Here is a 13,985-nt window from a genome sequence, read left to right as displayed (position 1 = left end):
GTTTTGCTGTGCATAAGGTCGCTGTGGGTCTGTGCTGACTTGATGGCACCTAACAACAAGTACTTCACCTAACAACAAGTCATCTTCATTTCTTACATGCAAAGTTGTGTCATCTGCATATTGTTGGCTGTAAATGAGTCTTCCTCTAGTCCAGTTGGCATGTGCTTCATATAATTCAGCTTCTTGGATTATTTTGCTCAAAATATAGATTCCATTAAGTATAGTGAAATAGATAAATTATTATTATAGTAGGCTTATCCAAATTATACGTAATGAAAGTATTGTCTCAAAAAGTTAGATATGGATTCCAACCTAACCTTTTACTTACTGAGCTGTATTTTAAAAAGTTAACGTAGTTGTTTTAGGGTTTATTTCATCTTTAAATTGCTTATGTTGTAAGAGATCTCTTGATGTTCTTTCTAAGACTTTGGGAATGCTTATTTTTTATCATTTGAAACCCTAGGCCTTTCATTTTTGTTATTGTTGTCATACATGCAATTTTCAAAACGAATAGATGCTTCCTACTTGCCCAGTAAGATTAAGCACTGGACCACTTAACCACAAGGTCAGCAGTTCAAATCCACCAGCCGATCTTTGGAAACTGTATACAGGGTCACTGTGAGTCGGGACCGACTTGACAGTGCACTTGACAACAACAACAGAGGAACTAAGGAGTTTTCATTGTTGATTATCTCCTACATCATGACCCTTTAGTTACATGCTTATATACCTACAATTGCGTTAGTTTTTGGTGCCTGGGACTGCCTTAAGAGATATTCATAGACCTACTGAACTCTACATAAAAATATTTTTGTATTGTTGGCAGTGACGTTATGAGAATGAGTTTTCAAGATGTTCTTAATAGGGAAAGTTTTGTTTAGGAAGACACATTCCAACTTACCTGTTTCTAGTAATACAGTATTCAATTTAAGAATATGTGCACCATCTCTTCCTTTCTCCTAGTCTTCCTTATTTCACTAGTTATATCCTTAACTATTTTACTCTATTTTTCAAGTCTTATGAATGCAGAACAAAACAAAAATTGTTTTACCAGACTATATTAAATCATTAGTACAAAAACTATTTTCTAAAATCATAGGGACAATTCAGGAACTTCCTTTCTCCCATGTTTCTCAGACCAACTATCTTTATTTGTTGCAAGAAAGGGAAATTCAGTTTGTAGGTTCTAAAGTAAGAGCCTTGTATTTTATTTATGAAATTTAAAAAGTGGAGTAATGTATTTTGTTTATATTGTAATGTGTACTATCTTTTAGGTTGGAGAAGGAGAGAAATTGGTGAGAGCTCTTTTTGCGGTGGCTCGAGAACTTCAGCCTTCTATAATTTTTATAGGTAAGAACTTGTTTCCTTCTAAGTCAGTTGAATATTTATGAAATTTCCTTTCCAAATATAAGAGGTTTCTGTCAGGTGCTGCTTAGTTACTTCCAATTCATAGTGACCCTATGCACAACAGAACAAAGCACTGCCTGGTCCTGTGCCATCCTCATACTTGCTATGAGCCCATTGTTGCTCCCACTGTGTCAGTCCATCTCACTGAGTGTCATCCTCTTTTTCATTTCTCCAGCGACAGGTCCCTCCTGACAGCTTGTCTAAAAAACGAGAGATGAAGTCTCACCATCCTTGCTTCTAAGGAACATTCTGGCTCTGCTTCATCCAACACAGATTTGTTATTCTTTTGGCAGTCCATGGTACTTTAAAATATCATGTCATGATTCAAATATATCAGTTCTTTTCCCATATTCATTGTCCATCTTTCAAATGGATATGAGGTGATTAAAAATACCATGGCTTGGGTCAGGTGCACCTTAGTCCTCAACTGACATCTTTGCTCTTGAACACTTTACAGTTGTTGTGCAACTGATTTTCTTAATGCAATACATTGTTTGATTTCTTGACTACTGCTTCCATAGGTGTTGATTGTGGATCCAAGCAAAATGGAGTCTTTGACAACGTCTGTCTTTTCTCCATTTATTATATGTATTGGTACAGTTATGATGCTTTTTGTTTTCTTTATATTGAAGTGAAATTCATCCTAAAGGCTAAAGTCCTTCTTTTCCTCAGTAATTATTTTAAGTCTTCCTTGCTTCCTGCAAAGCAAGGTTGTGTCTTCTACATATTGCTGGTTGTTAATGAGTCTTTCTCCAGTCCTAATGTCATGTTCTTCTCCTAACCCAGCTTCTCAGGCTATTTGCTCAGCATACAGATTGAATAAGTGTGATAAAAAGTATACCACCCTGGCACACGCCTTTCTTGATTTTAAATTATTCAGTATCCCTTTAATTATGCTTATGGGGAACCTGTACATATTCTGCTTTCTGGTCTATGTATCGGTTCCTCGTGAACTTAATCAGTATTTTCAAATTCCCGTTTTTCTCAATGTTGCCCATGATTTGTTATGATCCACACAGTCAAATACCTCAACATAGTCAATGTTGCCCATGATTTGTTATGATCCACACAGTCAAATACCTCAACATAGTCAGTAAAGCACAAATAAACACCTTTCTGGTACTTTGTGCTTTCAGTCATGATCCATTTAGCATTAACAATTATATCTCTAGTTTCACAACTTCTAGATCCACCTTGACTTTCTGGCAACTCCCTGTCAGTGTCTGCTATAGTCATTTATTAAACATCTTCAGCAAAATTTTACTTTTTTGTAATATTAACGGTATCGTTTCATGGATGTCTGTATTCCTTTGGGTCACCTTTCTTGGAATGGGCACAAATACTAGATCTCTTCCAATTGGTTGGCCAGGTAGCTGTCTTCCAAATTTCTTGGCACAGATGGGTGAATGTCTCCAGCGCTGCATCAGTTTGTTGAAAGATTTCAATTTGTATTCCATCAATTCCTGGAGTGTTGTTTTTGCCGGTGCCTTTAGTGCAGCTGGGAGTTCTTCCTTCAGTACCATAGGTACTCCATACGTGCTACCTCTTGAAATGGTTGAACATTTACCAGTTCCTTTTTGGTGCAGTGACTCTGTGTATTTCTTCCATCTTCTTTTGATGCCTCCTACATCAATCAATCCACCACTCGTCTGTCAGTTTGTTGTACTGTCGTGGCTTGTGAGTTTCTGTGATTCTGGAAGCTATGCCACTGGTGTTTTAAATTCCAGCAGGGTCACCTATGGTGGACAGATTTCAGATGAGTTTCCAGATGAAGACAGACTAGGAAGGTGAGACGAACTGCTTCTGAATATTTAGTCACTGAAAACCTTATGAATAGCAGAGAACACTGTCAGATATAGTGCTGGCAGCATCGATGGACTCAAAGTGTGGCCACAGTAGTGAGGTTGGCCCAGCATCAGGCAGTGTTTCATTCTGCTGTGCATAAGGTCACTATGGGTCGGTACCGACTCGATGGCAACTAACAACAGCAACAAACATCAACCAATATTTTGCTCATAGAATCCTTCAGTTGTATGTTGAGGGTTGACTTCTTCCTCATTTCATTCAGTTTGAGAAATGCTAAGCATAGTCTTCCCTTTCGGAAGGATTATTCAGAAGAGAATAATTTTAAAGAAGATCAAGATAAAAGACTGTTTAATAAATTGAGTTGTTGATTAGTTCCATTGAGTTGGTTCTGATTCATAACCACCCTGTATAGGGTTTCTGAGAAATGGCTGGTGGATTTGAACCCCTGACCTTGGGTTTAACAGTTCAGTTAGTGTACTTTGGTGCCATGCTGTATAGTTGTTGTTAAGTGCTGTTGACGCAATATAGTAGGGCTCACTATATTAATAATTTATTGTGAATTAAATTAATCTAAAGCAATTCACATAGATCTTTAATAAGTCTTATGCTTATATTTCTTCTAGATGAAGTTGACAGTCTTTTGTGTGAAAGAAGAGAAGGAGAACATGATGCTAGTAGACGTTTGAAAACTGAATTTCTAATAGAATTTGATGGTGTAAGTGTTAATCTTTTTTAATGTAGCAGTATTTTTACATATATGAAGCAAGCTTGATATTATTTATTGAATTTTTTGCTTATAGGTACAGTCTGCTGGAGATGACAGAGTACTTGTAATGGGAGCAACTAACAGACCACAAGAGCTTGATGAGGCTGTTCTCAGGTAGGGATATTTATGTGAACACACATATTTATTCTAGATAGATTTACTACTGTACTTATATAGTCTTGATTTCCTTCATTTGCAGTTTTATGACTAAATTATTTTTCTCCTTTTAGTAACTGGCTTCTTGTTACAAACTAAATAAGGTTTTTAAAGAAAAGGCCAGCATATCAAGAAAACTATCTTCACTTTGTGGTGTTAGGCAAATGACTTAGTTCGTTTTGTTTATATTAAATGATGTTTAAACTGAGCCTCATGAGAAGCTGATAAAGCCGTGGTTCATAAGAACTGTGTTCTCTGTTCTTGCCTGTTTGAACAAATTCATTGTCTTCATATTTGGAGGACAGTTGGACTCAATATAAAATTCTTGGTCCGCCCTTTGTTTGCCTAGGAATTTGAAACATTGTGCCATTGTTTCCAGGATTGAATGTTGAAGTGCAGAAGTCTGAGGCCAGCATAATTTTTTTTCTTTCTTTTTTCTTATTCTTTTGGTTTTGTTTTTCATTTATAGATCATTTGATTATTATTTTTTTAAAACTGGGTAAAATTTTTAACCTATGAAATCTAAATGCAAAATATATTGATTGGCCTTTATCTATTTTATCTTTAAGTTGATAGTTTGGAACCTGCTATCTTTTGGAAAAGTAAATTTTAATACTCTTTAATATTCATTCCTAAGCTTTCATTCTGTTTTTGTTTTCTTCAGCATACCAATTATACAATATATTGGATCTTTCTTATTTATTATATGTGTAATTTTCTTTATAATTGTTTCCAAAACCTATATATTATTGCTTTGTTTTGTTTTCCTTCCCTAAATCTGCCATCCTTATTTCTCCTGGGGCAGTGTTTTCAATCTCCGATTTGTTACTTCTGTTGTAATCTTTGTTCCTGTGGTGGTTTTTTAATTTTTAAATTTTTATTACTTTCCTTAATTCTGCTATCTCATTTTTCCCATCTTCTTCTCCTTTTTTTTTTTTTTTTTTTTCTAAATGTTGTATTGTGAATTATTTGATAGTTTACATGGGAGAACATTAGCTTTACATTCATCCTATCGTATATCATTTTACTGCCATGTTTACAATCCCCTCCATGCATCATCAACCAAAGGGTATACCCTGCAAGCCGGCCGCCTGGTCATCAGCACACAGTCCGTCTCCCTCTCTAGATCTCCAGCCACTCCATCTCTCCATGTCATCATCTCTGCCTCCATCTCTGGCGTCACTGCTTATCTGGGTAGGGTCTCGCACTCCACTATTCTCCCTTGATCATTCCTGGGATCGTGGCTTCTGTACTGCATAGTCAATTACTCTCCTTCTTTTGCTACAAATTGTTTACCTTTACATTTTCAACCTTCACAGTCAGTTCTGTTAACAATTATTCACCATTGTACCGGACCTATCCCCATTTCCTTTCGTTAGCCCTGCCCAGAAAGATTGAATACTACTCAGTGGAGATTCTACCTTGCTCCACGCCCTCTGGATCTAGGCTCTCTTTTGAAAGCTTGTAGGCTAGTCACTTTTAGTCTTTGTAGCCGCCGCATTTTGGGTAGCCAGTGTCCAAGATGCCCATCCCTGTCTACTCTGTGTGCTTATGCAGGGGGTGGGAATGATCTTCGCTATAAAATTTGTTTCCTCTTTTGAGCTACTGCATTCATATGTGTAGGTCAAGTTCATCAAATTGTATCAGATTACTCTCTTTTTTTTTAACCTCTTTTTCTTCTTCTGGTTGAGCTCTGATCATCCAGTCATTGAAGCCAGTTCTAGTGGGTATTATCTGCAAGTGTGGGTATTCTTATGCATATGCCCTCTCTTCTTAATAGCTGGACGCTTCACTCTCCACTCTAGTCCTCTGTGGCTATGTCACTCCCCTCTTTGCTACAAAACATCTAGCTTTACATTTGCAACCCTAGTCCATTAACTTTTCCCTCTATTTAGTGTAGTCTACTTTATCCTTTAATCTACCTGACCTTCTCACCATTGGGATCTCTCTTCCTATGTGTTTACCTTCTTTTACCTTGTAATTGTTTTGATCATGGACTGACCTACCAGATTCTCTTGAGTTTGTTCTTATAGTTTTCTTCTGTTCTTGACTCTTTCATCTGTCGATTTAGTTCTGGAAGGTGCTGCCACGTGTATGAATCTCTGGTTGTGGTCTGTTCTTGTTTGTTCTCAGTCCACAGAACTCCCTTTAGGATGTTTTGTAGCACAGGGTTGGCGTTGACAAAATCCCTTAGCTTCTGTTTATCCTGGAATGTTTTGATTACACTGTCATATTTAATTGAAAGCTTTGCTGGATAAAGGATTCTTCGTTGGCAGTTTTTTTTCTCTCAGCGTTTTATATATGTCTCCGTATTGCCTTCTTGCCTGCTGAGAGATCCGGGCTTAATCTGACTTGCTTGACTTTGTATTTATTGCTTCTCTTTTCCCTAGCTGCTTTTAGAATTGTCTCCTTTTCTTTGATTTTGGAGTGCTTGATTATGATATGTCCCTGTGATTTTCTTTTGGTGTCTATCCTTCCTGGGATTTGTTCAGCTTTTTGAATGTTAATATTTTCACTTTTCAGGATGTTAGAGAAATTTTCTTCCAGCAGTTCTTCAACTATTTCCTCTGTGAACTTGTGTGATTCTTCCTGTTCTGGAATGCCAGTAATTTTCGAGTTATTCCTTTTCATGTTGTCCAACATGAATCTTAGACCTTCTTCAGATTTCTAATCCTTTTTTCTGTTTGTTCTTCTATCTTAGTGGTATTGAGAGGTTTGTCTTCTAAGCTTACTTGTTCTGCTTTCCATCTCTAATAATCTGCTCCTTTGCCCTTTCAGTGTATTGGCTTTTTCTGATAATCTATTATTGAACATTTGGAACCCTTTCTATAGGTTTTGAATTGTTTCCAGTGCTGTATGTATCTTATTTGATTGTTTCTCTAGTGCTTTCCTGACTTCTTCCTTATTTTTCTCAACTCCATTGTAAAGTGTTTTGAAAGATTTTATAATTATATTACTGAATTCCTTCTCAGTCATTTCCAAGGCCTCCCTCCTTCCAGAATGTAGTCCAAGTCTAACTACCTCTAGGTCATTTGTCTCAGATAATTTATCTTGTTTCTGGAAATGTGTTGATATGGTCATCTGCTTTTGCTTCTAGGACATGTTTAGTGTTTATCTGTGACCTTAATACTTAACTGGGTGTGTGTTTGATATTTTTATGCTTTTCTGATTGCCTCCAGGTAGATGTGATCAGGATGTGGGCTTCCCTTTTCACTCTTCTTATTACTTGACTCAGAGTAACTTTCACTGATGTTGTCTGCCTGCCTGGTCTATGGCAGTTGGTATTTGTTGTTGCCTGGATTTTGATGTTTTTTAGAGTGTGATTGTAGCTTGAGTCTATGGCAACTGTTGCTGTCTCTTGTTGGGTAATATAGGGAGAGAAAGAGTCCCCAAAGGTAAAAGGGGTAGCATAAAACAACAAAACAGCAAAAAACAAGAAACAGAAGAAAAAAAACTAAACCTACCAAAAACTACAACAACAAAAAACCTAGATTGGATACTGTAGTCTGTAATAGAGAGGAGGGAGAGAAGGAAAAAAAAAATCTGTAGCCTAATATGAATATGACTTTAATGTCCACATTCAACTTCTTGCCTTCAAAACCACCTGATAAATTTCACAGTGCCATTGTTGGTTTGTTGTTGTTGTTGTTAAGTGCCGTCGAGTCGGTTCCGACCCATAGCCATTGTTAGTTGTCATGGTATATCTCAGGATTCAATTTAATTTTCGGCCTGTTTTATTTTTAATCTCTTTTCCTCTCCAGCCCACTTGCTCTGGCCTTTTCACTATTAAAAAACAGTTCAGGGCTGGCTCTTGGTCTCAGAGTATCTGTGTGCATGCATGGCAGAAGAATCTACCCGTGGTGGTGGAGGGGGTGGGGTGTCCGCTCACTCAGACTCCCCCTCTAGTCATCAGAATGGAGGAGCACAAACAGTGGAGGGCCAATGAACAGGTACCCCCCCCCAAAAAAAAAAAAATCAGAACAAAGCAAAAGCGACAAAGTATATTGTCTACCTTTTGCTCAGAGGTTCCCGCGGCGTTATTCCGTGGTGGGTCTGTTTCCCTGCTTGGTCTTGCCATTTAGTGTCACCCAAGTTGTGGGCTCTGGGCTACAAAGCCCGGCAGATTGAAAAACACACGTTCCCACTACAAGTTCCACTAGCTATACACATTCAAAATTTTCAAATATTCCTAGATATGTGGTTCAGAGTTCTGGAGGTCTGCCCTGAACCCTCTTCACCTGGTATTCTGTGGTATTGCTGACGGCTAACTTCACTGCACCCCTACCCTATCCGCCATCAAGCCCTGCCTCCCTATCTTCTAATGTGTTACTTTTTGGAGGCTTTGTATGTCATTTCCATCACCTCTCATATCTCATTGAACACTTATTTCATTGCTGACTTTTCTTCCCTAATAAATCCTTATATGGTCACAGTTTTAGTTCCCTTTTCGGCAAAGTATTTTTATGAATGTTCTTAATTTTATCTATTTTATGCTTACTGTTTTTTTTCTCTCTTACCCACTCCTTTTTATGGATAGGTTTTGTTTTTTTTTCATAGTTGGAAGCTTTTTTCCCCCTCCACTTTGTTTGCTTATTGTAACTTTTTATTGTGAATTTGGTGAAGGTTTACAGAGCAGACCATCAGTTTTACCTTCAACAGATCATATATTTTGTTTCACTACATGGTTGCATTCCTTCCCCTCTATGTACCAACAGTTAACAACATTTACCTGTATTCATTTTAACTATTGCGTTTCTCCCAATGTCTCCTGCTATCTTTATCTTTCTCTGCTGTTGTTATTATGTGCCATGGAGTCGGTTCTGACTAATAGTGACCCTGTACAGGGTTTCCAAGGGTGTAAATCTTCACTGGAGCAGAAAGCCTCATCTTTCTTTCGTGGAACATCTGATAGTTTGGAACTGCTGTCCGTGAGATTAGCAGCCCAATTTGTAACTAGTTTGTTACCAGATCTCCTTATCTTTCTCTGCTAGCCACCCTCTTATTGTATATTGCTTGTCTTGTCACCCATGTTAACATGTGTCTACCATGTAACCCATGAATAATTTTCCTTCCTTCCCCCATAACCATGATAGATTATTTATTTTATCAATAAAGCCATTTTTCCCCATGATAGTTTCTTTTATCGAGAAAACCTTTTTTTTTTTTCCTTTTAACTTGTTTCATCAGTGGTCTCATACAATATTTGTCCTTTTGTGATTAACTAATTTCATTGAGTAGTCCTTGTGTGGCGCTGTAGGTTAATGTGCTGGACTGCAATCTCAAGTTTGAACTGCAAGGTCGGTAGTTCAAGTTCACCAGCCGCTCCTCAGAAACCCTATATAGGGTCACTGTGAGTCTTAACTGACCCAACAGCACATAACAACAGTTTCACTCATTTTAAAGTCCTAGACATTCAACCAAGTTGTGAGGTATTTCACAGATTCATCATCATTTTGGCATTTTGTGATATTCCATTGTGTGGATGTACCAAAGTTTGTATAACCATTCTTCTGTTGAGCATTTAGGCTGTCTCCATCTTTTTGATATGTCTCCTGTAGACAGCATATTGAAGTATTCTGTTTTCTTATCCTTTCTGCTCTTTATGTCTCTTGACTGGAACATTTAATTCATTTACATTAAGTGTAATTATTAATAGGTATGAATTGATTGTTGTTATTTTTCGGTGTATTTTTTTGGGGTACTGCTGTTTTCTTTGCTCCACATAATTTTCTATGCAGTGTTCATTTTGTTTGTGGATTTTTAAATTTTAATTTCTGTTGTGTTAATGTTATTAAATCTTTATGATTTTACTCTTTTTTTTTTTTTTACTTTGATATGTAAGTGTGTTCTTTTCTTTAGGGTTACCCTATATTTATTAATTTTTCTTTGATTAAAACAGTTTGTTTTATCTTGAAACCTACTTGACTTTTTTGCCATTTGGAAGGTTTATAGCTACGCTATTCCCTCTTTTTGCTTTGTAGTTGACTTCATTATACATTGATATCTTTAGTTCTACATTTACAGTCTTGTAGGTTTGTTTCACTTTAAATACTTACATATCTGAGTTGAGTTCTGTGTGGTGATGTTCTAAATGGTAATCTCAGCTTGTTGTGTGCTATTGTTGGTTTTCAGTCCAAAGAACACCTTTCGAATTTTTTTTTTGCAAAATTGTTTTCATCATTACAAGTTTCATTAATGTCTGTTTATCATGAAATGTCCTAATTTCACTGCCATTATCTGAGGGATAGCTTTGCTGGGTATATATTATTTGTTGACAGTTTCTTCAGTTTTGTATGTATCATTCCATTGCCACTTTGTCTGCATGATTTCTTCTGAGAAATCAGAGTTTAGTCTTATTGGTTCTCCTTTGTAGGTAACTTTTCTTTTTTCTGAGCTTCTCTCAGGATTCTTTCCTTGTCTCTGGTTTTGGAAAGTTTGATGTGTCTTGTCAATTTTGTTTTGTGAACTATCCTGTTTGGGGATCATTCAGCTTCTTATATGCCTATTTTCTCGTCTTTCTTGATGTTAGGGAAGTTTTCTTCCAACAGTTCTTAATCAGTTTTGTCTGTGCTAGTCTCTTACTGTTCTGGAATTCCATTACCCTAAGTTATTCCTCTTCATGGTGTCCCACATAATTCTTAGGCTTTCATCACATTTTTAATTCTTTTTTTTTTTTTGATTGTTCTTCTAGCATGGTATTATTTAGAGATTTATCTTCAAGGTCATTAATATGGGTGTATATTGCTTTCTATCCATTCCTTTGCCCTTTGAATGTATTGTCCATTTCTGAAATCTTAGTATTAATCTTCTGTATTTCTAATTTCAGGTTGTATGTTGTTTTAAAATTTGCCTTTATTTTGTCTGTTCTTGTAGTGTTGTCCTGACCTGAATTATTTTTAAGTTTTTATTTTGTTCTTCTTGTTCCCGTCAGTTTTGCTAATTGATCCTTTGCAGTTACCTAGTTATCGTTCTTTTGAATTATTTTTCAATAAGATCTATTACCTCTTCTTTCTCAGATACATCTTCTGGTTCTGAATCTTGATCATTTATTTGAGCCATTCTCATTTCTATGTGTGAACTACAATTGACTGTTATTGTAAGGCATTGTGAAGTTGTCATATATGTAAAAGCAAACAGTGCAGTAGTTGGACCCAGAGGGCAGAAATCCCTGGAGTGGCTCCTGTATTTCAAGGAGCTAACCAAGGTCATTGTGGAAGGGGGATGTGACAGCAGAGTTCCTGGCCCTAGATGGAGTCCCTACTGGCCTCCATATTAACTATGTTCAGGGCACTCATTCTGGAAGTAATTCTTGGGGACCCTTGATAGAGCTGGTTTCAGTGTCTGTTAGGACCCGGGGGAAGCTGGGGGCAGGGTTACCGGTTAAATGCTGGTTTGGTGGCTTGCTTTGCAAGGTTTTGGGATCTACAGTGACAGATTGTTTGTACATTCCTTTATTAGCTAACTTGCACTGCTCTAAGTAGCCCTTCATATAATTTATAAATGTTAGCTAGGTGCTGATGATGAAGTTTGCAATTCTGTTCTTGCTGCTTTTGATTGTTTTCAGTTATAAGACAACAGAGGTTTTTTATACCACTGAAGTGTTATTACTGTTTACAAACACATATACACAAATGATTAATTTAATTCTGACAATATTAAATTAAGTATTTTAAACACTAGATTTTACAACAACTAAAAAAAAAAAAAAAAGGTCTGGAGAAAAACCACAAAATACATTCAGATTGTATCAAGTTTTTGAAGAATAATACCTCTTAAATGTATTTTATATTAGTGACTATTAAGTTGTATTTGTTGTTTCTAAATGCCATCAAGTCAGTTCCGACTTACAGCAACCCCCCTGTATAGGGTTTCCGAGGAGTGGCTAATGGGCTTGAACCACCAACCTTCTGGTTAGCAGTCGAGTACTTATCCTACAGTGCCACACCAGAACCCCAAAATGTATTTAAGTGCCTTGCCTTCTTAACTCAAAACCTTTTTTCTTTTTCCTCAAATCATCTGCTACTTGGGCTGATGTTGTTGTTGTTGGGAAGTGCCGACAAGTAGGTTCTAACTCATAGTAACCCTGTGTAGGGTTTCTGAGGAGCAGCTGGTGGGTTTGAACCACCATCCTTGGTTAGAAGTTCAGTGCTTACCCTACAGAGCCTTACCAAGACTCTCTTAAATTCAAAATTATATTTTTTAATTTTCTTGAATTCTTTCTTTTTAGGCGTTTCATCAAACGGGTATATGTGTCTTTACCAAATGAGGAGGTATGTATCTTTGTTTTTGTTTTTTTTAACTTTTTGAAGCAGAAACAGTGACTACCATCTTGGCAAATCTTAAAATTTTGGATTTGGTCACTTTCAAAAACAATTTGGTGGTTACTTAAGATAAAAATAAACTTAAATTACCACTGTTATTTTTGATGTTAAGTGCCATCAAGTCGGTTCCAACCTACAGCGACCCTATACAGGGTGTCTGAGGTACAGCTGGTGAGCTTGAACCTCCAATTTTGCACTTCAAACCGATTTTGCAGTCAGCTCATTAACCCACAGCACCACACCAGGACTCTTAAATTATAAAGCCCAGCAATTTCACTCATAAGAATCTACCCAGGATAAATTAAACCATATTTCTGCAAAAACGCATTAAAAGAATTTTTATCACAGCATTGTTAATATCTGCAAACTAGAGACAATCTAACATGTTTGTTAATTGGTAAATGGATCAACAAACGTGGCATATTTACTTAATGTTATGCTATGTGGTAATAAACAATGGGCCTCTAACTATTATAGTAGCAGAACAGCCCTAATAGCAGTGAACAAAATCAAAACAACTAATGCTGGCAAGAACATGGAGAGATTGGAAATCTATGCTTCTAGTGGGATTGTAAAATGGCACAAGCATTATGGAAAACTGTTTTGCTTCCTTTAAAAGCTGGTGCTAGAAATACTGTGTTGTTGTTAAGTGCCACTGAGTACGTTCTGACTCATTGCAACCTGTTTGGTGCTCCAAAGAATAGCTGGTAAGTTTGAACCGCCAACCTTGCAGTTCAAACCAACTTTGTGATCAAGTGCTTATCCTACAGTGCCACGCCATGACTCCATATAATCCATCAATTCTACTACTTAGGTATATATGTCAGAGCCATGACACGAATGGACACAGCATACCCATGTTCTTAGCAACACCATTCATAATAGCAAAAAGATAGAAACAACTGCCTAACAACAGATGAATGGATAAATATAGTACCTACACACAGTGGAATACTACACAGCTTTATAGAATAATGATGAATCTACAAAGCACCTTATAACGTGGGAAAACCTGGAAGATACTATGCTGAGTAAATGAGACAATCATAAAAGGATAAATATTTTATGAGACCATTAAAAATGTCAAGAAAAAGGTTATACACAGAGAGAAACATTCTATAATCATCACTATGGATCAGTAGGGGTAGCAGGGAAATTAAATAACTAGGGAGTATGCATGTATTAACTTGGGTGAGTGAGAAGGCAATATACAATAAGGGAGGTGTCAGTATAACATGACCAAAGCAAAGAAAGACACAGGCATATACACAGGAGTGTACAAAGCAATAATACTACATTGACAGAGAACTTCCAGAGGTTCAAGCTGGATTCAGAAGAGGCCGTGGAATGAGAGATATCATTGCTGATGTCTGGTGGATCTTGGCTGAAAGCAGAGAATATCAGAGAGATGTTTACCTATGCTTTATTGACTGCGCAAAGGCTTTCGATTGTGTGGATCATGACAAGCTATGGACAACATTGAGAAGTATGAGTATTCCAGAACACTTAATTGTACTTCTGAGAAATCT

The 13,985-nt window shown here is 36.9% G+C and overlaps 1 protein-coding gene across 2 annotated transcripts in view; it reads left to right on the top strand.

Annotated features, from left to right (window-relative positions):
• The window catches only part of SPAST (spastin), a 123,588-nt gene that overhangs the window by 69,379 nt on the left and 40,224 nt on the right, over positions 1-13,985 (top strand). For both annotated transcript variants that reach the window (XM_006835158.1, XM_006835157.1), the window contains 4 exons: positions 1,275-1,350; positions 3,837-3,928; positions 4,014-4,093; positions 12,363-12,405. In XM_006835158.1, coding sequence (XP_006835221.1) covers positions 1,275-1,350; positions 3,837-3,928; positions 4,014-4,093; positions 12,363-12,405 — 291 coding nt within the window. The remainder of the gene's footprint in view (positions 1-1,274; positions 1,351-3,836; positions 3,929-4,013; positions 4,094-12,362; positions 12,406-13,985) is intronic.

The sequence above is a fragment of the Chrysochloris asiatica genome, unplaced genomic scaffold (assembly GCF_000296735.1).
Source record: "Chrysochloris asiatica unplaced genomic scaffold, ChrAsi1.0 scaffold00016, whole genome shotgun sequence".
Taxonomy (NCBI): Eukaryota; Metazoa; Chordata; class Mammalia; order Afrosoricida; family Chrysochloridae; genus Chrysochloris; species Chrysochloris asiatica.
The sequence above is the reverse complement of the archived record's forward strand: the minus strand, read 5'-3'. Positions and strand labels throughout refer to the sequence as shown.